The 27,018-nt window shown below is 41.4% G+C and overlaps 3 protein-coding genes across 4 annotated transcripts; 2 read left to right on the forward strand and 1 right to left on the reverse strand.

Annotated features, from left to right (window-relative positions):
* Positions 1 to 876: 876 nt before the first annotated feature.
* Positions 877 to 6,217, forward strand: LOC121775796 (nucleolin-like). 2 transcript variants are annotated; one of them, XM_042172857.1, is made up of 12 exons: positions 877 to 1,279; positions 2,554 to 3,098; positions 3,180 to 3,269; positions 3,360 to 3,599; positions 3,946 to 4,167; positions 4,245 to 4,536; positions 4,610 to 4,929; positions 5,033 to 5,142; positions 5,228 to 5,331; positions 5,446 to 5,522; positions 5,614 to 5,707; positions 5,926 to 6,217. In XM_042172857.1, the coding sequence occupies exons 1-11, from the start codon at positions 1,048 to 1,050 to the stop codon at positions 5,704 to 5,706; spliced, it is 2,325 nt and encodes a 774-aa protein (XP_042028791.1). In that variant the 5' UTR covers positions 877 to 1,047; the 3' UTR covers position 5,707; positions 5,926 to 6,217. The 2 variants fall into 2 exon arrangements, with proteins under 2 accessions (XP_042028791.1, XP_042028792.1); XM_042172858.1 differs by having other exon boundaries at positions 5,953 to 6,217.
* Positions 6,218 to 6,317: 100 nt separating this feature from the next.
* LOC121775797 (trihelix transcription factor ASIL1-like) lies at positions 6,318 to 10,207 on the reverse strand. Its single transcript, XM_042172859.1, has one exon. It carries the CDS (start codon positions 7,240 to 7,242, stop codon positions 6,409 to 6,411), a length of 834 nt encoding a protein of 277 aa, XP_042028793.1. The 5' UTR covers positions 7,243 to 10,207; the 3' UTR covers positions 6,318 to 6,408.
* A 14,947-nt stretch (positions 10,208 to 25,154) lies between these two features.
* LOC121776103 (cyclin-U4-1-like) lies at positions 25,155 to 26,849 on the forward strand. The gene is made up of 2 exons (XM_042173237.1): positions 25,155 to 25,858; positions 26,377 to 26,849. Exons 1-2 carry the CDS (start codon positions 25,524 to 25,526, stop codon positions 26,660 to 26,662), a joined length of 621 nt encoding a protein of 206 aa, XP_042029171.1. The 5' UTR covers positions 25,155 to 25,523; the 3' UTR covers positions 26,663 to 26,849.
* The last annotated feature ends 169 nt before the right edge of the window (positions 26,850 to 27,018 follow it).

Here is a 27,018-nt window from a genome sequence, read left to right on the forward strand (position 1 = left end):
GTCAATAATTTTATTATTTTTACTTTACTTAGATTATAAATTAAAATTGCATAAATGTTTCATTCACTGGGGAGTAGTAAATTCTTCATTTTGAGTGAGACAAGATAAGTACATTTCTATTTTTTTAAATCTCCATATTTCTTTCAATTCTTATTTTCTATATATTTATTATATTTTATATTCATTATTTGAAACTCTTATGTCACGTGCATAGCTCGAGTGTTAACACTAGTTCTCCAAATGTGCAACTTTTAGTGATGCTAAATCAGTTGTTCAGCACATAAGAGATAACTGTCATTTAAATCATAATTTATTTTATTAATTTGTAGTCAATTTTATAACTTTTGAAACTCAAACATATAAAATCATAATGATAAAAATTGAAACTTATATGACAAAATAAATACTACTCCGATTTTGTTGTCATATAATATTTGATTTTGCCGTATTAAAATTTTAATATTTATTGAATAATTGCAAAAAGAATGTAACATTATTTCAAATTTTAGTTTCAAAAGTTATAAAATACACTATAAGTCAAGAAAGTTATTGAGCATTCAGATTTAGATCAGATTTTTTTCTAATCCAATCCGATCTAAACATCTAATTTTTTTTTAAAAATAAAGCTGATCCGATTTGCATTGTCCAACAATCAGAATCTGGTAGTCCCATACATGATCTATGTAATTCAATGTAATCCGAAATCCAAAATTGCATATAATAAAATTTAAAAATCCAATAAAAACCCGAAAATCTAATGTCACCAAATATTAAGTCCACTTGTCAAATAATGAAACGACGAGTAACAATCGCAGCCTGTATACGAATACAGAGGATCCCACCCTACATATAAATAATCTCGTAACAGAAATTAGATTTTCTCAATGCTCAATCTGATTGCTAGGGTTTCTCTTCTCTCGCTTTGTGCATACGCTTCTTACAACTACCTTTTAATCTCAATTGATCCTCACCGCGATTAATTTTATTTCCGATTCTCGATTTCCGTATTTTAAAGATCAAATTATCGCGATTCTGATCGGAGAAAGGATGCCACCGAGAATGACGAAGAAAACTCCGCCGGGGCCGGGGAGCAAGAGAGCTTTGCGTGGTCGGGCTGCTGCGGCGGCGGAGAATGCGAAGGAACAAGCTCTGCCTGAGGAGCCAAACGCGAAATTGGAGAAGATTGAGTTGCTGGAGGAAGGAAGGGGGACGGGGCTGGAGGAGCAGGCCAGCGCTGAGGAGAAAGTGTCGCTAGAGACCGTAGAGGCTCCTGTAACGAGTAAGCCTTATAAAGATTTTCCTTTGGAATTTTGTTCTAATTGTGTTTTTTTTGTGACTTTACACATTTTATAGGTTTGAAAAGGTGTTATGAGTTTTTTTCCTTCGATTTTCTAGTATTTTAGTATTAAATTGTAGTGCAATTATGCTAACATTTGCGTAGATATTAAGCAAAGCTTAAAGATGAGGCCTTTCTGGTAGAGTGTGCAAGAATTTGATTAGTTATTGTATATTGGAAGAAGGGAGGGTTAACATGTAGATGCAGGTTGTGGTTACTTATATGGTGGTTCATGAAGTATTTCACGTTCCTCCATTAGAATTTGCAGTATTACCGTATTGCTTTGCTTCACCTATCACTTAAATCTGGATAGATAAATGTAGCATGGGAGATATTCCCCATTGTGGGGATGGGGAATGTGGAGCCATGGATATGTTTTTAATTGAATTGCACTGTATATATGTGCTAGCAGTAGTATACTGTCCTCTACTTGTGATCGCAGCGTATTAAATGCTTACATCTCTGACTCTGAGTAGTGTGTGCAACTTTTGATGCAATGTATTTATATTATTACTCGAAATAACTCACAAACAAAAGAAAATATTGAGCATGACAGAGAAACTGAGATACATCCCATTTCATTGCTTCTTTCTGACTTTTGTTTGTGCCATCCTATCTACTTTTCCTCATCCATTAATTCTATAGTTGCTAAAATCTTCCAGTTGTTTGTTCATTTTCTATCAGATTCGTCCTTCTGGCAATTTTTACAAAGTAAAATCAGTTAATAGTCAAGTTCCTCTGTACAGTATTCATAATTTCCACCATATGGACCTAATCAGTATAAACTTGACTTAAAGAATTTTATGCACTTTTGTACCTAAAGCTAAATGCTATGCTCCTTTTTTGACCTCTCAGCTCCATACTCTTGCTCTGGAAAGAAAGCAGTGGCTGAGTATAGTTCTGTGACAGTTGATATTTTAGGTGTTGTTTATTTCTACATCTACGGACTGAAGAGCAGTATAAGGATTAAAACATTAGATATGGACTATTAAATCCGAAAGCTCTCTATGATATAGTTTTAGTGAATCAAGGTTCTTGCATTTTTATATGCGACATGTATATAAGGAGGATTATTGTGCTGATGATTACCATAAGATATCTTCTATGGTTCTAACATTACTAACTATTATGGCTGGGGCATAATATATGCATCATTTTGTGGTTCAAATTAGTTGACTTTCCTTTGGATGATGCGACTTTCCTGTTTTATCCGGCAGAGGATGAAGATCCTAAAGAGTCCATAGATGAGTATGAGAAAGATGAGCGGTTAGACTTGGAGGATAATGAGTATGAACCTGAAGAGTACAGTGGTGTAGATTATGATGAAAAGGAAAATGAGCCAGATCCTCGTGAAGATTTAGGTGAAGTGGAGAAAGATCCTGAAGAATTGGATGTTGGTGAAGAGGAGGGTGATGTAGTTGAGGAGGAAATGGATGGTATCCATGAAGAACTTGAACATGAGGAGGATGACGAGCATGTTGGGCCGGAGCAAACTGACATGGGTTATGCTGCTGAGGAAGAAGAACATCACGAAGTATTCAAAGAGAGACGTAAGCGGAAGGAATTTGAAATATTTGTTGGTGGATTGGATAAGGATGCTACTGAGGCTGATCTTAGGAAAGTTTTCAGTGAAGTTGGTGAGGTCACTGAAGTCAGACTTATGATGAATCCACAAACAAAGAAGAATAAAGGTTTTGCATTCTTGCGTTTTGCAACAGTTGAACAAGCAAGACGGGCTTGTGCTAGTCTGAAAAATCCAGTGGTATTTATACTAAAATGGCTGCTAAAACTAGTTGTTTTCTCTATAATGTTGCACACATGTCATTGACAACCCGAATTCCAGGTTTGTGGCAAGCAGTGTGGTGTGACACCAAGCCAAGACAGTGATACCCTGTTTTTAGGTAACATATGCAGGACATGGACAAAGGAAACTGTAAGTAAACTGATCACTTTTGATCAGCAGTACAATTTAGATTGAGGTAGTTTCTTAATTAATCCTGACTGCTATGTAACTTGCTTCCAGTTGAAAGAAAAGTTAAAGTATTATGGCCTTGAGAGTGTTGAGGATTTGACGCTGGTTGAAGATAGTAACAGTGTAGGAATGAATCGGGGTTTTGCCTTCTTAGAGTTCTCCTCAAGGTCTGACGCTATGGATGCTTATAAGCGTCTTCAAAAGAGGGATGTTGCGTTTGGAGTGGATAGGGCAGCTAAGGTTTCCTTTGCAGATTCCTTCATTGACCCTGGTGATGAGATCATGGCCCAGGTACATAACCTGACTAGTTTGGTTCTTCATTCAAAGGATTGGTATAATGCTATCAATGACCACTGGAAGTGTGGCTTAAGTATGGGTTATAGCTATACTCCAAGCAGCTTGGATACCTTATGATGTTTAGCTCAACATATCATTTCTTACAAATCTGCTTCTTTTCCAACTTCTGTGGTCATTTGACTTGATAAATCATAGATGTACTGTTGAGTTGTGAACGAATGCATATAATGAACATTTGAATTTCAATTTATATTTCAGGTTTATGTTTTCAGTTATTCTTATTTTTTTGCTGCATTAGATTTCTTATATTTTAATGACACTAACACATTCAATTTTTTAGGTTAAGACTGTGTTTGTGGATGGTCTCTCTGCTTCTTGGGATGAGGACCATGTTAAAGAACTTCTCAAAAAATATGGGGAGATTGAGAAAGTTGAGCTTGCCCGTAATATGCCATCTGCCAGGAGAAAGGATTTTGGTTTCGTTACATTTGATAGCCATGATGCAGCAGTAACTTGTGCTAAAAACATCAACAACGAGGAATTGGGTGAAGGCACAAGCAAGGTGCTTCTCAAATCATGATATCGTATTTATTTCCTGTATTTTGCTGTTAAGCTGTGCTAAATAGCATTGTGTGTCAGGCCAAAGTCAGGGCTAGATTGTCGAGACCACTTCAGCGAGGCAAAGGAAAGCATGTTTCCAGAGGAGATTTTCGACCTGTGCGTGGGTCGGTCCGAAGTGCTAGGAGCCCTTGGAGCCGCCCATTACCACGTTCTATCCCTGCTCGTGCCCCCAGAATTCCTCCCCGTCCAGTTGTCGACCGTAGTTACAGAAGGCCTGTTGCCATGAGAGAGAGGAGACCAGTTATGGCTGTTCCTCAAAGGGCTCGGCCTGTTGCTCCCTTGCCAAGATCCTATGATAGGAGGCCACCTGGTATGCTGTGCACTTTAACTTGTCAGGTGATTTAATGTTTTGGCAGTGTGTCCTAACCGTCTCATGTCTACAGTTCCATCATACCCCAAGAGTGGTTTGAAGAGGGATTACGGTCATAGGGAGGAGCTTAGTTCCAGAAGTAGGGCTGCTGTTATAGATTATAACTCTAGAGCAACGTCAGATAGACGTGCTCCCTATAGAGATGATTATCCTCCTCGTCCATCCGGCTACCTTGATATGCCTAGAGGTGGTGCTGCACGATCTACTGGTAGAAGACCTTATGTTGATGATGGGTATAATGATAGATATGAAAGGCCACCTCCGTCATACCACGAGGGGCGTGGGCGTGAGTATGATTCCATGTCTGGGTCCAAACGCCCATATGCTGCAGTGGTAATTTCTGGACTATCTTCTCTATGATGTTATCTTTGGTTAACTTTTCTCATACTCTGTTTGATATCCGATGTTGTCATTGACTATTGATTGTCCTTGGAAGGATGACGTCCCTCTCCGTTATACTGAGGCTGGAATGCGCCACTCTCGTACTCGTTTGGACTATGATCTTGACAGCAGTGCTTCCCGCTACACTGATGCATACAGTGACAGGTATGCTGTGGTTACAGTAAGATTCTTCAGTGTTTTTTTCCCCTAAAATCCCTAGTTTTAATGTCCTTTCATTTGTGGATGGCAGGCTTGGAAGGTCAAATATAGGATATTGGGGAAGTCGAAGCTCTATGTCTAATCAAGATTCCCATGGGCTTTACAGTAGTCGTCAGGGTATGGGTTACAGTGGAGGTATGCATTCAGGGTTTAATACATAGAGACATTTCTCTATTATTTCTGTAAATCTGTAGTTCTGAATCACTGAATTGTTAATCGAATATGGCATTTATGCTTTTCTCCTTGCAGGTCCTTATGGTGGTAGTGATGTTGGTCGGATGTACTCATCAAACTTTGGTGGTGATTACATGTCACGAGGAAGTGATGTATGTTTTCAAGTTGTCTAGTCTAATTGTGTGATTATTGGACATTCTTTGTGATGTAATTGTGAAGTGTGCTCGTGTCTATAATTCGTAGGTTGGCGGCAGCTCTTACTCATCCGTCTATCCCGGACGCAGTATGGGTGGTAGCAGCTACATGGGGAGTAGTGGGTCTGGGTCATACTATTAAGGTATGCATCCATGTTGTCTTGTCAGTAACATTCATGCATAGTGATATCTTTTGTACATTCCATGCTATCTTGCTGATAAATTAAATTGTTCTGGTAAGGCTGTACAAAGTTTTGATATTCATAATGATAGACGAAGCTATAGTTTATGCATCATCATGCCTAAGTTTGCACTCAACAGAATTTGAGCAATGTGATCACCCTTAACTTGTGTATGGCAGTGAGGAAATGGGAGTATGCAGCTGTAGGAAGGAAATGGGAGTATGCAGCTGTAGGATGTGGATGGTGTGAAGTTTGAAATCAGTCCTCACCTTCAAGTTGAAGCATTATTTGGAAATGGAAAATGGCTTCATAGCTTGGAAGTTAGACTCAAGTACATTGTTAGAGCAATTAGGTGCTTTAAGACCTGGTTTGGGTTTGTGTGATCCTGTTATTGTATGTATGCTGTAAGGATTCTGAACTATAATAGAGACATCTTCAGCATTGCTATTTATAATAATGGTTTTCCAACTATCTTCCCATTATTATTACACTATTATAGAGTAGTAGTAGTAGTAGAATGTAAATACCAGTGGCCTATGTCCAAAGTTGTTTATTGCTGAATTAGCAGTTATTTGGTGTTGAGAAATTTGAACTTGTATTATAATGAGGAATCCATTTTGCTAAAAAGTAACACAAATAGAAAATAAAATTACAAATTGGGTTCAGGCATAGTGGTGATTCTTGGGCTTCTTGATGGAGCGAGCAAATGCGTCGACAATTCTCTGCTGCGAATCGAGTATCATCTCCGTTCTCTTGAGCTCCATCTCCATCCGCATCTCCTCAATCTGCTGCGCCATATCCATCTTCATCTTCTCCATCCTCATAAACCCTTCCCCCAGCGCCTGAATCGCTTCCACCAACGATTTACCGCTCGAATTGGGGATTACTCTAGGGTTAGGGTTTGGAATTTGTCCGTACGCCTTGGCTGTAGAGCCAGGCATCTTGATCCGAACCCCCGGCGTGGCTGCTGCTGCTGCTGCTGCTCCGTTCTGATTGGTGTGGCGGTTGTAGAGATCGTTGATTCGCTTGACGCTGTTGCTCTTGGTGTTGTTGTGCTCGTCTTCGGAGGAGGAGGAAGGGGAGGAGGGAGGGGGGGAGGGGTTGTCGGTGCCCTTCTCCATGGAGTGCATCTGGTGGAAGTGGGCCCAGGAGGAGGCGGATCTGCGGGCGGCGGATCTCTGGATCTCGGCGCGGTAGCGCTTGCGGAGCTTCTCCATCTTGTGGCGGCACTGGACGGAGGTCTTGGCGGGGAGGGCGGGGGAGCGGGAGGCGACGTCGTCGGCGACCTCCTGCCAGTGGTTGCCGCGGAGGTTACCGCGGCGGAGGGAGTACCACTTGTCCCTGTAGGCGTCGATGAGGGCGACGGTCTCCTCGGGGGTCCAGCACGGCGGGGGGAGGCGGCGGGGGGCGGCAGCGGCGATGGAGACGGAGGGGAGGGCGAGCGTCGCGGTGGGGATGTCGTTGTCGGGGGAGGAGGGGGAGATGATCGTAGCCATGGGGGGGAAATTGAGATCGGAGAAGGGGGAATTGAATTAGGGGAATTGAATTGGGGGAAAATTGAGATCAGAGAGGGAGAGGGAGAGGGAGAGGGAGAGGGAGAGGAGGGAGCGGTGGAGAGAGAAGAAGGGAGGGGAATGAGAAGGGGTGGGGTAGGGTAGGGTTGTTGTTAAAGTGGCGGGGCGGCAGGCGGATGAGAGGCCACCGGTGGCTGCGTGAAACAAGGGTGGGGGAAGCGTTCGTATTTTTTGAATTCAATTCAAAATCGAGGCCGCCGCCACACGCGGCGGTGCCTCTGACCATTTAGGGCGGCCGCGTGATTAGGTATGTATCTCCATTTTCTAATTAATCTTTTTTTTCCAAAGTCGGGTTGCGGTTTCGTTAAATTAAAAATAAGTATACTATGGAATTTTAAAATACAAAAATGGATCGAATCGACACAATAATTCCACAGCAAAATGGATGGATGTTGAGACTTGTGATTTTATCTTATTTCAAAATAGCCAAATATCTAACTTGGAGGAACATGATGCTATGTGTATGAGATATGTATATAAACGTATTCACATTTTGGATCAGACGAAAAATAGGGTGGAAATGGAATACTAATAGACAAGAATTGCTTGCACCTATGCCAACCAGCCCAAGCCCAACCCGCTTGATTAGAGTGTAGTATTATCGGATTGAATTTTCTAATCTAACACCCATATCATGAATGTAGTAATAGAAGACCAATTTAGGGTTATGGTACAAAGTGCAAACTATATTTTCTCTCATGAAACTAATATATTACAAATTTAGGGAGTATTTTATAATCATATTTAGAATTTCATTATTTAAAGGATTTCGAATATAACCTATATATTAATTATAAATACATAAATTTTTTATTCTTCTTTTGAGATACTACAAGATAAATACCCCACTTACATTGAGAATCTCAACCGAAAAATAATAAGCCAAATAACTAAATAATAAAATTAATGTACTACTAATTGACACCAAATATTGACATACAATCACTAATTGATACCAAATAGTAGTATGAAAAACCTACCCAAATGGTTTCCCTAAATGGTCACCACGATTGCCAATTACTGCATAATTTTACTTAATACTTTGTTGCCTGCCTTTTGCTACGATTCGATTACAAATTAAAACAATTAATTCGACACACGTTCATAGGCCCACATGGGCTGTAGGATTATTTATAGATTTTTGTTTATAAACTATGGATTTCATGGCGGGACAAAAAGTCAAAAACTAATGGAAGCATAAGTTTTGTAGCATGATAAAAAAGAAATGGACAATGTTAAAATATGAGTGATAGGTCCATCCAATTATCAAACAATTGACAATGCCTATAACATGTTTTGCTCAAAATAAATGCAAATTTAAAGGGACCCTCCATTATTTTAATGTACTAGGCTCCCCCTATCTCCAATTTATTTGACGCCTCTATTATTTGATTTGATTTGATTACTTAACGCATATATGCTCGTGATGTCTGAATTTCATTGAGAAAATTTTTATAATAGTGAGAACAATTGTATACAAACTTATGAAATTGTACATGCAACGTAGTGTATGTGGAAAGTTGAATATGCTGAATTTGGTGAGTGGACTATGGTTATAGGATGTAAACATTTTGGCATGTTACTTACACATATTATAAAGGATGTAGGCTATTAATTTCCGTGTCACATGGATCTTTTGAATTTGCTTTAGAGATAGATATAACCTACTAATAATATAAGTGTAAAAACTAAACCTACAATATAAGTGTAAAAACTAAAAAGAATTGAGATGTTTTCTCTCGGACACAAGGATTAAATAATGTATGTTTAATGAGTTAAAGTATAAAAAATAAATAAAATATGAGATAGAAAAAAGTAGAAGAGAAAATAAAATAGATAATTAAATGGAGAGGATACAAAAAGAAATAAAACAGAGGAGTGAGTAAACAAGAAGAACGATTAAATGCTGCTATGAAAAAAAAAAATCAACTACATATTAAAGTATTAAACTATAAAAAGAATGACTCTAACTATAATGAAAAGAATAAAGAATAAAATGTACCGTAAGTAACTACAACTACTAAGTTGGAGATTGTTTTTCTCCAACCAAACTTGATTCAATCTTTTTAAATTTTGATACTTGATCTATCTCATTTAAAGCAAAACATTTTTTTCAATATGAGATCAATATTAGCATGTTAAGTGAAAAAAAAAATAACGTAGAAACTAGAGAGAAAGTTATTTCCAATTTTTCAAAAATATTATTATTATTATTATTATTATTATTTATGGTTTATGTTTATTCGGTAGAATTCTAGTGCTAGAGAATCTATTACTTATCTCTATAATATTCCCCCATATCCTTTCATCCATCCAAATGTAAGTATCTTTTTTTATAAGGACCCCAAAGCAATTTTAACAAGCATATTAGGATTCACCAAGTCATTTTACTCTAGAAGGTTACAGAGGAATTTAAAAATGGTATACATTTTTTATCCAGATATAATCTTATGTAGCGTGTCTAATTAATCAAAATTATAAGAACAAAAATAAATAAATAAATAGAAGAGATAATATTTTTACAATTATTATTGATTGCGATACACCACCTGATAATATATCCGCGTTACTAAAAAATACTTGGGATGTGATGGCGACATCTAAGAGCATCAGCAATGGCGTCCGTCTCGGCGGAATTCCGACCGGCATGCCAGAATTTCGGGGCGGACGTCCGCCATTGTGCATGGTAGGCACGGATACGGAATTCTGCCGAGGACACCGCAGTTCCGCGGCATTTACGCAGAATTCCGTCGCGACGCCACGCGGACGTCCGCCATTGCGTTGACTCCCACGGACGTCCGCACGGAATTTCCGTTTATTGCATTAAATGTTTTTTAAATTTCTATAAATACGTCCCGTTGAGCTTCATTTCATTCGCACCACTTGTATTAACGAGTCTCTCTCTCTAAAAATACCTTTCTTTCGAAGAACAATGGAGCACCACGATAGCGATTCCCCCGCCACTAGGATGTCAAGCTCCTGTCTCATTTGCAATTCCCCGACACTCAGTTGGGCTTTGGGGAATTCAAATATTGGGCAGTGTATCTTGTAGTGCAGTCTTCGGCCAAGTTCACTGCATGTGTTGAATCTGGCTGGCTGAAGCGGACGAAGATCAGCGACTTCGGAGAGTACAGTAGTAGTGCCGGTTCCGCGGAACTCCCCCCGCCGAGGCAGACTTCCCGACACCCACATCGTCTGCCCGCCGCCGTCGCCCGGTTGGGCAAAAGTCCGCGGCGCGGATGGCAAGGGGAAGCATCAGCGGATCCGCCGAGGCCCAATCGACAGCACCTGCCCAAAACGATACCGAGAACCCCTCATTCGCCCGCATCGCAGCACATGAAACATTGTTACGTGCAATGGTTGAATGACGACAATCGACCGACCCCCATTACAAGCGGTCGCTTAAACCCCTCATCAACAGTATGCGGCGCGATTTGGGGTTTGGAGACATGTCGGACGGTGACGGCGAGGGGGGTGGCGGCGGCGGTGTCGGCTACAGGGAATCTGAGGAGTGAGAAGCCGGTTTTTATTTTAATAATGTAATTTTTTTAGTAATTATGTATTTTTTTTAATAATGAAGTATGTTTTTTTAAAATAAAGTGGTTGCATTTTCTCCGTATTCGTGTCGACTATTTAATTCCGTATATTTCTTACTTCCAGAAATTGTTTAATTTGTGAATTTGTAAATTTTTTTAATTGTGGGAAGTCCTTCGGGATGTCCTTGGGGATGTCCGCCACTGTGCAGTGAGAATTCCTTATGACGTGATAGTGCAGTGGGGAATCCGTATGACGTGGCAGGAGGTGTTTTTGAGAATCCCGCCGGGAATTCCGTGCCACTCCCGATGCTCTAACAAGAAGTCAACATAGGGTACAACTGTACTTTTGCCAGCATGTTAATTAAACAAGATTCAAGCAAATTCACATCTGGCTATTAAATTTTAAAGATCACCGTTAAAATGGATCTAAAAATTCACAATATTAATTTGTTCAGCATATTAATTCACCATATACATATATGAAGACGCAAAGCTCTAATTTTATAAAAGAAAGTTTCAATCACTCAATTTATATTTAAAACAAAAGCATCGAAACTGAATTATGTTCTCATTATTCGGTTTTAAAAAGCGCAAAAATATTTTAGTTTAGAAATCTTTTAGCCAAATCTAGCAACACTAAAAAATCAATCAAAAGATTTGGTCTCAACTCGATTTTGTATATACTAGTAATATTAGTAGTATTTTTTTAACTAAATGATTCTTTAGTTGAAAATTTATTGTAAAATATTACGAAAAGAAACGACATATTATATTCATCTATAGATGTATTCTACATTTGTGCCGACAATTGGATGTTATTAGAGCATCCACCACCGTGCTCTTGCCAGCGGCACGGTTGTGGGCCCGGGCGGTACTATTCATGTCTGCTCTCTGGCAAGAGCACAACACCCACAACTGTGCTCTTCCGCAAGGACGAGCACAATTAATATAAAATTCAATTAAACAAAAACATTTCCATAATATTAAAATCCATTTAAAAACCACAATAAATATTACAAATTACAAATAAAATTAAAAAATACATAATTAAAATCCTAAAAATTAAAAATTACATAATTAAACTCCTTAAAATTAAAAATTACATAATTAAAATCCTAAAAATTAAAAATTACATAATTAAACTCCTAATAAGACTACGCATCCGGCGGGATCAACCCCAATTGTTTTTGGAGACCTTTTATCATGGTCTCGTGTGTTTCAAGTTGCGTGGGGGTCATAGATGACCTATCGGCCATATTGAGTTGGCTTAAGAGCATCCACAGCGAGTTGTTCGGGGGTGGAGGTGGCACATAGGGAGCGGGAGCGGCTTCGGGAGTCGAGCCGCGACGACGGTTGGCCGCTGCCTTCTTCCTTCCTTGGGGGCGGCGTTGGGAACCGCTCGGTCCGACGTCGGGGCTACCCAAGTTAGCTCCGGCGAGTTGGCTAGCCACTTCTTCCGAGCCGGAGTCGGATAGGGCTACCGACCTTGATCGTTTGGAGGAGCCGCTAGAGGAGGATGTTATGCCTCCCATATACTTCGGGTGCGTCCGCTTCTCCTGCCAAACGTTAAGATATTTGAACGACTTACCGTTCATGGATTGGTAGGTGCTCAGCGCGGCGGTGATGATGTCGACCTCGCTTCGGCCGCTCCCGGCATTCCGGGACTCCTGGATGAAATAGCCGTTGAACTTGCCAATTTCTTCGTTGGCTCGGCCGATGCAGTTGCGCACCATACTCTCGTTGCGCTCGATCGTTCCCGGCGGTCGGTTTGCATTGTACCGGCTAGAGACGCGCCACCAAAAGTGATCGCCGGATTGGTTCGTTCCAACCACCGCATCTTCGGAGATTTCCAAGTACGCCTTGAACAATCTTTCCATCTCCGCCGGTGAGTACGGTGTGCGGACACCGGCGCGAGATGGAGGAGTCAGCATTTGGGAAGGGGCGCGAGGCCTAGGCTCCGGTGTCCACCCGTAGCGCCCTTCGGAGGCACCTTGGTCGTCGATTGGGTATGGACGGTAGCCACCCGGAACGGCCGAATCTTGGGTTTGAGGAGGGGCCGAATATTCCGTTTCCGGACTAGGAAACGGTTGTGAACCGAACCATTCGGGGTTCCAACCGTGGGAGCCCGAAGGGTTATCGTCTTGGCCGAACATAGTGATGTTGTAGGGTATGAGAGAATGAAGATGAAAATGGATATGAGAGAATGGAGATGAGAATGGATATTGGAGAATGATGATGAGAGTTGTGTAGTTTGATGTGAATTTTTGGGGTGAAATTGGGGGTATTTATAGATGAAAGTGTGTATTTTCGGGGTAAAAAAATGAAAAAAATTAAAAAGGTGTAAAAAACGGTTATAAACGGATATATTTTTTTGGGGAAGTGAATTTTTTTTTAATTTTTTATCGGTTTTTTTAATAAAAAACTGATTTTTTTTAAAAAATAAAATAAAAAACGTTTAAATGCAACGGCTACGCCGTTGACGAATGGGAGTGCGCCACGTGTGCGTCCGCTGGCACGGACGTGCTCGATACATCGAGCAGCGCCGTGCCAGCGGCGCGGACGGCGGTGGCGACGGACGCCACCGCTGCGCATGCTCTTATGCTTAGCTGTCTGGTTTTAACACTAAATTTGTGACCTAACATGTGACTCGTGAGTGGTTCAATCAACCTAATTGACATTTGCTTCTTTAATCACAATATAGATTATGATTTATCAAAGATCATGTAATTAATCTCTTTCTTTCGACTCCTTAATTAAGAAAAAAAAATGCAGCAATTGAAATTTATAGATGCAACAAATTATTTTTGTTGAAATATTTTTATTCCCTTTTCATGATTTTGGTGTCATTGACTCCCAAATTTCATTGATCCTCAGAAGCATATTGACATAGATACATTTATCAAATAAATTTTGGGGACGATTAGTCGAGTTTGGTGCCCTAGTCTCTCATCCTTCTAAACTAATTGATGGAGTACGTACTAAACAAGCCCAACAGCAGTAAAGCCCATCAGCCTAAAGCCCAAGAAAGAGTATCAGTTCGGCATGACTAAAGAGTATCATTCCGGCATGACTAAAGAGTTCAGTTCGGCACAACCAAAGAGTTCGGCCCCAGCCTACAGCTCGGTAAAAGCCAACCAATCAAACTCTGCTCTCAGGTCGGCATCAAGCTCTACTCTCAGATCGGCAAAAGCTGCTCGGCAATAATTCAGCAGTTCGGTCTCAGTATTCGACCGAACTAGGAGATAGTGGACTCATGCAGGATTTCCACCTCCACTACACCCACGATCTATTTAGTGGTGTCAAGCAGTCATTAACTCATGCAGGATAGTGGACCCATGCAAGATCGCCACGATCTCCACGACATCCACTGCCTAGTAAATGGTGCTGCATGCCACGATCTTGGTTCAATGTATAAATAGAACTTAGATCAGATAGAAAAGGGTTAAGTTCTAAAGTAGCTCTCTAGAGATAAAAGATCATATAGCAAGTCTGTGTTGTAAGCTGTAATCCCAGATCAAGCAATACAATCTTGCCCTCCCTTCTCCCCGTGGACGTAGATTTACTTCAGTAAATCGAACCACGTAAATTCTCTGTGTCGTGATCTGCATTTTCCTGCATTCATTACCATCAAAAATTCGCGGAGCCATCACTGGCGCCGTCTGTGGGAAACAGAGAACCAAATTTGTGATAAAGCGAATTTTTGACCCTTTTTCCACCCCAAAAAAAAAAAAAAATGCATACCAGATCACATAACACCCATAATACCGTTCGTGATAACCGTGAGGAAGCTAGTCCAGCTCGCAGGTCTGAAAAACGGCCTCGGGAGACATCTACCTCCGGTTCTCACGAAGAAGGAACAAGCCACTCCAGGAGAGATCGCACCGAGTCTTCCCAGCAGCCCGATTTAAATGAAGCTGTCAAGCTGTTCTTGGCCGAGAAGCAGGAGGATTTCTTAACCTTCCTGCAGAAGAGCCAACAGCCGGAGAAGACAACGGCGGATTCTCCCTCCTCATCCAGACATGAAAGTCACTACCGCAGTAGTGACGTGTCTTCCAGGAGAAAGAATCCTCAACCCCGACATGTTCCTGTTCCTCCTCGGTACCGGAACCACAGGAGAACTCCATCTCCTCCGTACCGAAGAAATATCGGGTTCGCCATGTACGGAGCATTAAAGACTCCGTTCTCGGACGATATCACCCGAACTCCTTTGCCGCGGAACTACCGGACACCGTCAATGACTTATGACGGGCTAGTGGATCCTCATGACTTCTTGGGACGCTATCAGTATAATATGGCGAACCAGGGTCTCAATGAGGTCCATATGTGCAAGCTGTTCCCCGAGCTTCTTATCGGGAACGCGAGAAGGTGGTTCGATAGCCTCCCCCAAGGCAGCATTAGATCTTACCGAGATCTAATGGATGCTTTCCACAGGAGGTTCTTTCAGAAAGCGGAAGCCCGGATCACTTCGGCTCAGCTGCTTTCTATACGTCAAGGTCGCGACGAAAAGATCAGCGACTTCATGACGAGATTCCACAAGGAATGCCTACAAGTAGATGATCTCAACGATCTACTTGTCATTTCGGCATTCCAAAATGGAATCCTGCCCGGAGCTCTCTACAGAAAGCTCGTGGAGTGCGGTCCGCAAACAGCTCAAGAAATGTGGGACATTGCGGACCAGTTTTCCCGTGCGGATGAGGCAGACCGTCGAAAACGGTCTTTAGACAGCTCATCCCGAGAAGAGAAAAAGAAGCCCGATCAAAGCGGCCAGGTGCTTCCTCGCCGAACTCCTTTTGAAAGAATTCAAAGGGCACCGGTACAAGGCAGATTGGGGCCACGTCTCAATCCTGAGAAGCCGCCCGCTCAGTTCGTACCATTAAACAAGTCAAGAGCGGAAATTTTCGAACTACATTCCGATATGTTCGAAAAAACCAAAGCGGATGACGAAATCAGCCGCGCGGCGACCTCAGGATCAATATTGCTCCTTCCATCAAGCCCACGGTCACGATACCGAGGAGTGCCGAAATTTGGCTGCAGGTATTGATGTTCTTGTGAAAACAGGAACGTTAAAAGAATACCAAAGCAAGCAGCCGAAAAAGAACAAAAGGCAGAGAGGTGCGAACTGCAATCCTCAGGATCCGAAAAGGCATGAGGATCCCGAAGACGACGACGAGCCGCAATATGATGGAGTAATCCAGACTATTGATGCTCTCCCTGCCGGGAAGACTAAGTCGTCTCTAAAAGCAGAACGCAGAGGTTCCAATCAAGAGGAGCCAACACATAAAAGGCTGAAGAAAGACGAAGTGATTACATTTTCAGATGCCGATCCCGTCCCAGCCATCTCTCCTCACCAAGACGCTATTGTCATTCAAGCCGGAGTGGCAAACAAACTGATCCACAGAGTATTTGTGGATACAGGAGCGTCAGTCAGCATTCTTTTTAAAGAATGTTTCGATAAAATGGAAGTGGATCCAGCTCGGCTCAGTCCGGCTCCACTTCCTCTGAAAAGTTTCGCCCAGGAGGACACCCGCCCTGAAGGTATTATCAGCCTTCCGATCACGGTGGGAAAAGCGCCTACAAGCTCCAATACGATGATCGAGTTCTTTGTGGTGAAAGCTCGGTCCCCGTACAACATCATCCTGGGGAGAGACTGGCTCAACACAGTTCGGGCCGTTTGCTCTACTTATCACCTCACCATCAAGATCCCCACTAAAGGTGGGATAGCGGTCATCCGAGGTGATCAAAAAAGAGCAAAAGAATGTCTGCAGATTGCGCTTAAAAGTGCCGAGCAATCAGTTCGGCACCATCAAGCATAGCAATCACAGCAACCGGAGTCAGAGGCAAGCGAGATGACCGAAGTCACTTCAGAGCCGAACTCAATGACCGTTCAGTTATACGAAGATGATCCATCCAGAACGGTCAAGATCGGCTTCGCAGGAACGCCTCTACTCCGGGAAAAGACCATTCAGCTCCTCAAGGAGTACAAAGATGTCTTTGCATGGTCTCCTTTGGACATGACCGGAGTGCCTCCCGAGGTAATCACTCATCGGTTAAATATTGATCCTTCAGTCCGGCCGATAAAACAGAAGCAAAGACTCTTTGCGGCAGAAAGAAGCCAAGTCATCCATGACGAAGTCCGCCAATTACTAAAAGCGGATGTACTATTCGAGGTGAAATATCCTTCTTGGGTGGCCAATCCTGTGGCAAAAGCACTTCGGAGTACGAAGACAACCTCAAATCCACTCTCGACGTGCTCCGAAAAGCCAACCTCAAACTCAACCCCCAAAAATGTACCTTTTTGGTAGATTCGGGAAAATTTCTGGGTTGTTGGGTTTCAAAGGACGGACTCAAGGCAAACCCCTCAAAAGTTCAAGTTATTCAGAACATGGCGATGCCGAAGTCCATACACGATGTGCAAAGACTAACTGGATGTCTAGCCGCATTGAATAGATTCCTTTCCCAAGCAGCCGAAAAGCAACTGCCGTTCTTCAAAGTGTTAAAAAAGGCACCAAAGTTTGAGTGGGGAGCCGAGCAGAAAAAGGCTTTTGACGAGCTCAAAAGTTATTTAGCCGAGCTTCCAATTCTCTCTGCTCCAACAGATGCCGAAGTGATTTTCTTATACTTAGCGGCATCCGATCAAACCATTAGCGCGGTGCTTGTACGAGAAGAAGGCCTAAAGCAGTTTCCCATCTACTTTACAAGCCGAGCATTAAGAGGTCCAGAAACAAGGTATCAACCTCTGGAAAAAATTGCTCTGGCGTTAGTAAATGCAGCAAGGAGACTGCGGCCATACTTCTATGCTCACAAGGTATGCGTCTTAACCGATCTGCCTCTTCGGCAAGTTTTGACCAAGCCAGAAGCATCAGGCAGAATCGCCAATTGGGCCATAGAGCTGGGAGAACACTCAATCGAGTACCTACCTCGAAAAGCCATCAAGGGACAAGCCTTGGCAGATTTTCTTGCAGAGGACAAGTTCGATCAAGCAATCCCTGTCATTGCCGAACAGAAAAATTCTGCCAATGCCGAACTAGCACAGCCCTTGGAATCCGAAGAAGAGCCGCCGGACTGCTGGAGCGGATTCGTAGATGGAGCTTCGAATAAAACGGGAAGTGGAGCTGGTATTCTGCTTATCGCTCCCGATGGACACGAGGTAACCTATTCACTTCGGTTCTCATTCCCAACCACTAATAACGAAGCCGAATACGAAGCCCTCCTTGCCGGACTCCAGCTAGCGCAAAGTCTATGTATCAAGTCTCTCAAAATCCATTGTGATTCACAAGTCATAGTGAATCACATGTTGGGTACAAGTGAAGCCCGTGATGAGAGGATGAGGAAATATTTAGACAAAGCGCAAAGCATTAGCCGAAGTTTCTCTTATTTTCGGATAATCCGCATTCCCAGAGCAGAAAACAGCCGAGCAGATACTTTAAGTAAGTTAGCCGCATGTCCAAGCTCAAAGGTGGAGGAATTGATGCATCGAAGCATTGATGAAGCTGAGGTACATTCAGTAACCAGCTCGCCAAACTGGATGACGCCGATCTTACAGTATCTAGATCAAGGACAACTGCCCGAGGATAAGAGAGAAGCTCGGAAAATCACATGCCGAGCACTTCGGTACGAACTTCATGGAGGAGTCTTATACAGAAAGTCCTACCTTCAGCCGTTATTACGATGTATAGGGCCAGAAGAGACGGACTACATCCTCAGAGAAGTTCATGAAGGATCGTGCGGCAGCCACATCGGAGCTAGAGCTTTAGCTAAAAAAGTTCTAAGATGGGGATATTATTGGCCAACCTTGGTACAAGAAGCAGTGCAGCTCGTCAAGACATGCCCGAAGTGCCAAATCCATGCAAATATCCCAAGGATGCCGCAGACCGATCTATCCACTATGCAAAGCCCTTGGCCTTTTATGCAATGGGGTATAGACATAGTAGGGCCACTACCACAAGCTCCTCGGCAAATAAAATTCCTAATCGTTGCCGTGGACTACTTTACGAAGTGGGTGGAAGCTGAACCATTAGCTACGATAACGAGCTCGAAGGCATTGGATTTCGTCTGGAAGAACATAGTGTGCCGATTTGGCATACCCCACATCCTCATCTCGGATAACGGGACTCAGTTCACCGACAAGACGTTCAAGAATTGGTGCCAAGAGCTGAATATTCAACAGCGGTTCACTTCGGTCTCTCATCCACAAGCAAACGGACAAACGGAGGTAACAAATCGTATCCTGGTGAAAGGGTTAAAAGCTCGGTTAGAACAAGCCAAAGGACAATGGGTAGAAAATCTCCCTCAAGTCCTATGGTCCTACCGAACTACACCCACAACCTCCAACGGTGAAACTCCGTACAGTCTTGTGTACGGCACTGAAGCCGTGATTCCGGTGGAGATCGGCATACCCAGTCCCCGAACTCTAAACTTCTCAGCAGAAATGAATGACGACGGACTGAGAGCCGAGCTAGATCTTGCCGAAGAAAGAAGAGAATTGGCATGCATAAAAGCAGCCAAGTACAAGGAGCAAGTAGCCCGGTATTACAACCAAAGGGTGAAGAAGCTGCAATTTCAAGTGGGAGATCTCGTCTTGAGAAACAACGAAGTAAGCCGAGCAGAAAAGCTGGGCAAGCTCGAACCCACATGGGAAGGTCCGTATCGGGTGTCAGAAGTCCTCGGCAAAGGGTCTTACAAATTGGCTCACATGTCAGGAGAACAGGTACCCCGAACATGGCACATTTCCAACCTCAAGAAGTTCCATTTGTAAGAGACAGTCCGGTCAGTCAGTCTTGAGTCCTGTTCGGTCAATGTGCTTTCTTTGGTTTGCTTGGTCTTTGTTTGTCTCTGTGCGTTTTGTCTGTGTGTTTTGTCTGTCTCTGTGCGTGTCGTCTCTTACAAATGTTACTGAGGTATCTTGTTCTTCGAAGGCTGATCCCCTTCTTAGAACATATATAAGCCAACGATTGTGAAGTCCAAGCTTCTAAGGAGGATACAAGACCACAATTCCGCTTAAGAAACAAGCACTTCGTCTGAAACGAACTGCAATAAGCCAACGATTGTGAAGTCCAAGCTTCTAAAGAGGATACAAGACCACAATTCCGCTTAAGAAACAAGCACTTCGTCTGAAACGAACTGCAATAAGCCAACGATTGTGAAGTCCAAGCTTCTAAAGAGGATACAAGACCACAATTCGGCTTAAAAATCAAGCACTTCGTCTGAAACGAACTGCAACAAAAGTCCGATTCACGCGATAAAACTTGCCTGAATTAGGACAAGGGAAAGTCCGATCCACGCGATAAAACTCGCCGAATTAGGACAAGGGAAAGTCCGATCCCCAAATTAGGACAACGGAAAGTCCGATCCGAGCGATAAAACTCGCCAAATTAGGACACAAACCAAGTTCGGTCAAAGAAGAGTTCACTTCATCAGACCGAGGACAAACATCAACTTACCCCGTACCTTTATCCAGAATGCTGAAGTGATTCACTTCGCTTTTCGGGGGGGGTAGTGATGGAGTACGTACTAAACAAGCCCAACAGCAGTAAAGCCCATCAGCCTAAAGCCCAAGAAAGAGTATCAGTTCGGCATGACTAAAGAGTATCATTCCGGCATGACTAAAGAGTTCAGTTCGGCACAACCAAAGAGTTCGGCCCCAGCCTACAGCTCGGTAAAAGCCAACCAATCAAACTCTGCTCTCAGGTCGGCATCAAGCTCTACTCTCAGATCGGCAAAAGCTGCTCGGCAATAATTCAGCAGTTCGGTCTCAGTATTCGACCGAACTAGGAGATAGTGGACTCATGCAGGATTTCCACCTCCACTACACCCACGATCTATTTAGTGGTGTCAAGCAGTCATTAACTCATGCAGGATAGTGGACCCATGCAAGATCGCCACGATCTCCACGACATCCACTGCCTAGTAAATGGTGCTGCATGCCACGATCTTGGTTCAATGTATAAATAGAACTTAGATCAGATAGAAAAGGGTTAAGTTCTAAAGAAGCTCTCTAGAGATAAAAGATCATATAGCAAGTCTGTGTTGTAAGCTGTAATCCCAGATCAAGCAATACAATCTTGCCCTCCCTTCTCCCCGTGGACGTAGATTTACTTCAGTAAATCGAACCACGTAAATTCTCTGTGTCGTGATCTGCATTTTCCTGCATTCATTACCATCAAAAATTCGCGGATTCATCACTAATGTTGTTAAATTACAATGTTTATTGTTGAAAGCAATGTAGTTTTCATAGATTGTTCTTCATACGACCCACATTAATTACCACATACTATCTTATTTAGGTAGATTTAAAAAACAATTGTTTGACTTTATAAAGAAAAGTAAGAGTAAGAGAAATTTTTTTTTTTTTTGGATTATGACTTATTAGTCCTATATTTATATAGGGAGTACTAAAATTTTATAGTACTTGGGAGCAAATAGATTGTGGAGTCCATTTATTAAAAATAGTGAACTAAAATGAAACATTTTCAATTATTCTCTAACGAAAAAAATGACCGTCTATATGTGATGTATTGTCTGTGTTTTTTAACCAAACTGGTTGACAATGAAGTCTACATATGATTTATTGACTTTCATATCCCATACAATTTCATCAAACAAAATTTGTCTTAAAATAATTGAGAACAATCAAAATTTTATTATATTTATGATTTGTCGACCAACTTTTAAATTACAAGACAAATCGATATTATAACTAAAATTTAACACTGTAGTACTCCCTCCGTATTCAAAAAATAGAAACATTTAAAATGACATGAGTTTTAATAAACAATTAGTAAAGTAAGTGAGCAAAATTGGTAAAGTAAGAGTATCTCCAATGGTTCGGTGAGCGGACAGGCTAGCCGATTCCCGGCGCTGGACGGTCCGCTCACCGAATCATTGGAACCGGCTAGCGCCATTTCGGCGAAAAAATCGGCGACCCGACGCCGATTTTCGGGCGCTGGCCGATCCGCTCGCCGGTCGGCTGACCGCTATTGCAGGCTCCCGATCGGCGAGTGATCGGCCAGCTCAATTATTATTTTTTTTTAAATTTTTCGAAACACTATATATACGCGATTTGCACGTCATTTTCATTCGCACCACTTGTTTTAACAAGTTTTCTCTCCATCTTAATTTCTGTACAAGAGCAACAACGTGAAATGAGTAACGCGGGTGGTAGTAGTGGTGGTAGTGGTGGTGATGCTGAGGAGTACGAATGGCAAATGAACGAAGAGTTGGAGGCCTATACGTCCCGCGAGATAAACCGGTTGATACAAAGGGCCTTGCAGCCGGTACCTCGACCTCCACTCGTTGTCCACCGACGAGCAGTGATTGATCGGGATCACGTAGCTGCAAATCAGCGGCTATATGAAGACTACTTTGCGGAGGAGCCGCGGTTTGGGCGCCTCTTTTCAGGCGGCGTTTTAGGATGCGTAGGGCAGTGTTTATGCGTATCGTTGATACTTTGGAGCGTCGATATTTGTGTTTCCGGTTCAGGTACGATGCGGCTGGCAGACCCGGCCACACACCTATACAAAAGTGCATTGCGGCAATCAGGCAGTTGGCCTATGGAGGCGCGGCAGACATGTGGGACGAGTACCTCCACATCGGTGAGACGACTGCCCTGGATTGTCTGAAGTATTTCTGTCAGGGCAACAATTGAAATATTCCGTGATCAGTATCTTCGAAGCCCTACCCCTGAAGAGTGCCAGGATCTGATGCAGATGCACGGGGAGAAGCATAGGTTCCCCGGGATGTTAGGCAGCATAGATTGTATGCATTGGGAGTGGAAGAACTGCCCCGCTGCTTGGAAATGGTTTTACACGACCGGCTACAAGGGAAAGAATCCCACGATGATCCTCGACACCGTAGCTGATTACTGGCTGTGGATTTGGCATGCATATTTTGGGATAGCCGGTCGAACAACGACCTCAACATCCTCAACTCGTCGCCCCTTTTCAACGAGCAGTGCCAGGGTGTCGGTCTGGCCATCGGTTTTATCGCCAACAGGAACCAGCATGATATGGACTACTACTTGGCGGATGGGATATACCCTAGGTGACCCGTCTTTGTGAAGACGATCAGATGCGCATCAGATGAGAGGAAGACCTACTTTGCGGAACGGCAGGAGTCGGCGCGCAAGGACGTGGAACACGCATTTGGTGTGCTCTAGTCTCGATGGGTGGCAATTAGCGGTCCAACGCGTTTGTGGCATGTCGACTGCATTGCTGATATAATGTACGACTGTATTATCGTGCACAACATGATTGTCGAAGATGAAGGTGTACAACTGACTAGTTGGGCCAATGACGATGCTAATGAAGCCGGCCCAAGCCACGGCGTGGCCGCCCCCAACTTACGAAGGGGATACCTCACGAAGAAGTCGGCCGCCTCAAAGCACATGCCGACATGCACCAAGTGGATGCTCATATTCGACTCCAAAAGGATTTAATTGAAGAGTTGTGGGTGCGGAGGACTGCACGTCGTTAGATTTTTTTTAATTAATGTAATTTTTTTAATTTATGTATTTTTTTAAATTTAAATATTATTATTGAATTTTCCCGTATCTGTGTCGTAAATTTAATTCCGTATTTTGTGTGATTGTTAATTATTTGTTTTTTATAATTTTATTTATTGTGGCTAGCCTATTGCTAGCTTATTGTTTGTCCAGTTGCTTGTCCTGATGATGTGGCAGGAGGAGTTTTTAGTGCTGATGATGTGGCATGAGGAGTTTGTGGCTAGCCTATGGCTGACCTATTACCATTGGAGATGCTCTAAGAGAGATGAAAAGAAAAATGAGTAAAATAAGAGAAAGGTAGAGAAAAAGTAGTGAAAGTAGAGTTAGTGGATTGTGGGGTCCATGTCATAAAATAGAAAAATTCTAAAATTTCTATTTTAAAGAACGGCCTAAAATAAAAATAGTTGCTATTTTTATAAAACGGATGGAGCAATTTCTTTGTAAAATAATACTAAGAGATGAGTAAATGAATAAATATTGTGAAAACTGATTTGAATACCTTCTTATTAGGTGTGAGCAAAAAAACCAGAAACCGAATATCTGAACCGAACCGAACCGAACCGAAATTTTGAAATTCGGTTCGGTTATTTCGGTTTTTTCGGTTCGGTTCGGTTTTGAAAATACAAAAATTTCGATTTTTTCGGTTCGGTTCGGTTCGGGCGAAGAAAAAAACCGAATAACCGAATTATATATATATATTATATTAATTTAATATATTATATTATATATAATATATAGTATATATTCTTTTAATAATTCTACTATATTATATATATATTATATGTATTATTAATTTTATATTATATATAAAATATTCTATTAGTATATATAAAATAAAATAAATTACCACATATATATATTAATATTATATTTATTTTTTCGGGTTTTTCGGTTTTTTTTCGGTCTTGTTCGGGTTTTTTCGGTTTTTTAAGTTCGGTTTTTGGTTTTTTCGGTTTCGATTTTTCGGTTTTTTCGGGTTCGGTTCGGTTTGGATTTTGAACTAAATTCGGTTTTGGTTCGGTTTTGACAAAAAACCGAACCGAAACCCGAATGCACACCCCTACTTCTTATCAATAAGAATAATCACACATGAAGAGATGTGGTGGGGCCCAGCTCTCATTGTCCCATTCATTCAAAAATCAAATTAATCACATGGATTATACTATGTGCTTATATTGCTGTATAATTCACCTTTTTCCTCACCATATGATTAAGATCTGTTTGCATGTTATCCCATTTTCCCTCTTTTTTTTCTTAAAAAAAAGAAATCTTTCATTTTTTAAATATTCATATTTTTTCTATGAACAAAAAGTGGTGGAACACCATAGTATCCACAAGTTAAGTGCAAAATTTAAGATACAATATTATCACAAAACACAAACCAAGTGTGAACACATAACCGAGCCCTCCCATTTCGTGTTCTAAACGAAATTCATAGTATTAATCGATAAAATAATAGTTACTATTACAATTAAATAAGTGATTTTAAAATTACATTAGAATATGCTCAATAGTTTACTAATCATGACCATAGTAATAGTCTTATATTATTAATTTTTTTTATCATGAATCTATATCTTGAATAATTACAATAAGATTTTCTTAATTATTTTTTAATAATACTACAATAATAACAATGCTAAATAATGCAATAATAAATCTGATTACTATTATATTACAGATATTTATTACTATCATTAGTGAATATGATTCATAATTTAAAAATTACTCCCACATATTTTCTTAATAAATTATTAATTTATAACATAATAATATTAACATTAAAAACTTTAGTATTTTAATACCTATGCACCAATCTTTAAATTTGGAAAAGATACCTAAGAAAAATTGAAGAACTAGAATCCTAAATTTTTTCTATTCAAAGATTCTGATTATTTTCTTTGTATGACTAAATTTAATTAAACCTTGAAATTTTAAAGTCAAAGAATCATGCTCAGTCCCAAAGGGTAATTTGGTCATTCCACATTACCAGCCAAACTAACGACCAGCATTCAGTTTGTTGGAGGAGCTGATCTTTTTATTTAATTTTTAAAATTAAAAATATGGAAAAATAAGTAAAAAAGGCAGCTCTTATATGTGTGTGTATCTCTGTAATCAAACAGAGAAAGAGAAAGAGAAAGAGAAAGAGAAAGAGAGAGAGAGAGGAAATGGCGGAGCTAGAGAGCTCAAATGTGATGCCGAAGCTGATCAGTTTCCTCTCATCTCTCCTTCAGCGCGCGGCGGAGTCGAACGATCTCAATCCTTCGTTCGAGGCGCAGAAGATCTCAGTCTTCCACGGCCTCACGAGGCCGACGATTTCGATCGAGACCTATCTCCAGAGGATTTTCAAGTACGCCAACTGCAGCTCCTCCTGCTACATTGTCGCCTACGTCTACCTCGATCGCTTCGCGCAGCGCCAGCCCGCTCTCTCCCTCAATTCCTTCAACGTCCACCGATTGCTCATCACCAGCGTCATGCTCTCCGCCAAATTCATGGACGACATGTCAGTAATTCCTCTCCTTCACCTCTTTTGCCCTAATTTTGGATCATCACATTCGAAACTTTTTTTTTATTTTAGTTAAAAGCGGAAATGATTTAGAATTCTGGAGATTTGAATTTGTAAACCGTGGGTTGAGAATTGAAAATTGAAATCTGTGTTCTGTTAATCATGAGGGGATTGTTTATGAATTATGATTGCTTGTGGTTAAGCTTTTGCTTTCTAATTAATTACTTGATTTGATTAATTATCTCAACAACCTGTGTCTTAATCCCTGTGATAACAACTTAGGTCCAGCTACCACATCCATCCTCATAATTTCCTAATTTAAAAACCAATACAATTAATTACTCTTATTTTTGGTGATCTTGAAAGATTGGGACCCACAAAATTGCAGAGTGGTGAGGTGTCTAAATCCAACATTGATAACTGAAAGCTACTGAAATTAAACAATGAATAAACTGATGTTATGAATTGATGATCCAATCCACCTCTGATCTCTCAGATTTCATGGGGCTTTTCAGGTATTACAACAATGCATATTATGCTAAAGTAGGAGGGATCAGCACAACAGAGATGAACTTCCTAGAACTGGATTTCCTGTTTGGTTTGGGATTCCATTTGAATGTAACTCCATCAACTTTCCACGCATATTGCTCCTACCTCCAGAGGGAGATGGTGATGCAGCCTGAGCTCAGCATTGCCGACGAATCATCTCTGTACACCGCAAGGTCATCAAAGCTACTTCATTTGTGTTTTAATGAAGATGAAGCATCCCATCAACAGCAACAACAGCAGCTTGCTGTTTAAGGTTTATTACTGTAGCTTAGGTTAGAGGTTAGTTATAGTTTAATCAAGTCATTTTTGTGCTGCCATTGAATGCCCATTTCACTGTATTTTTGGTTATGTTGTCACTGTTATGTTGTTGTGAAAGTGGATGTTTCTGGGAATATATTGGTTATTAGACCCCATTGGAATGTACAGTTGGGTTGTTTCTTGTTCACATTGTTGCTAATTTAGCTCAATTGATGTTTCTTGTGTACTTCAATTCTCCCAAAAACTTTGACACTCCAAAGGGTGATTGATGGCTAGAGCTAGAGTTCACCAATTTTATTCTTTTCCAATTAATTTATATCTTTTGAAACTCATTTAAATGGTCAAAATTT

Source organism: Salvia splendens, chromosome 18 (genome assembly GCF_004379255.2).
Source record: "Salvia splendens isolate huo1 chromosome 18, SspV2, whole genome shotgun sequence".
Lineage (NCBI taxonomy): Eukaryota > Viridiplantae > Streptophyta > Magnoliopsida > Lamiales > Lamiaceae > Salvia > Salvia splendens.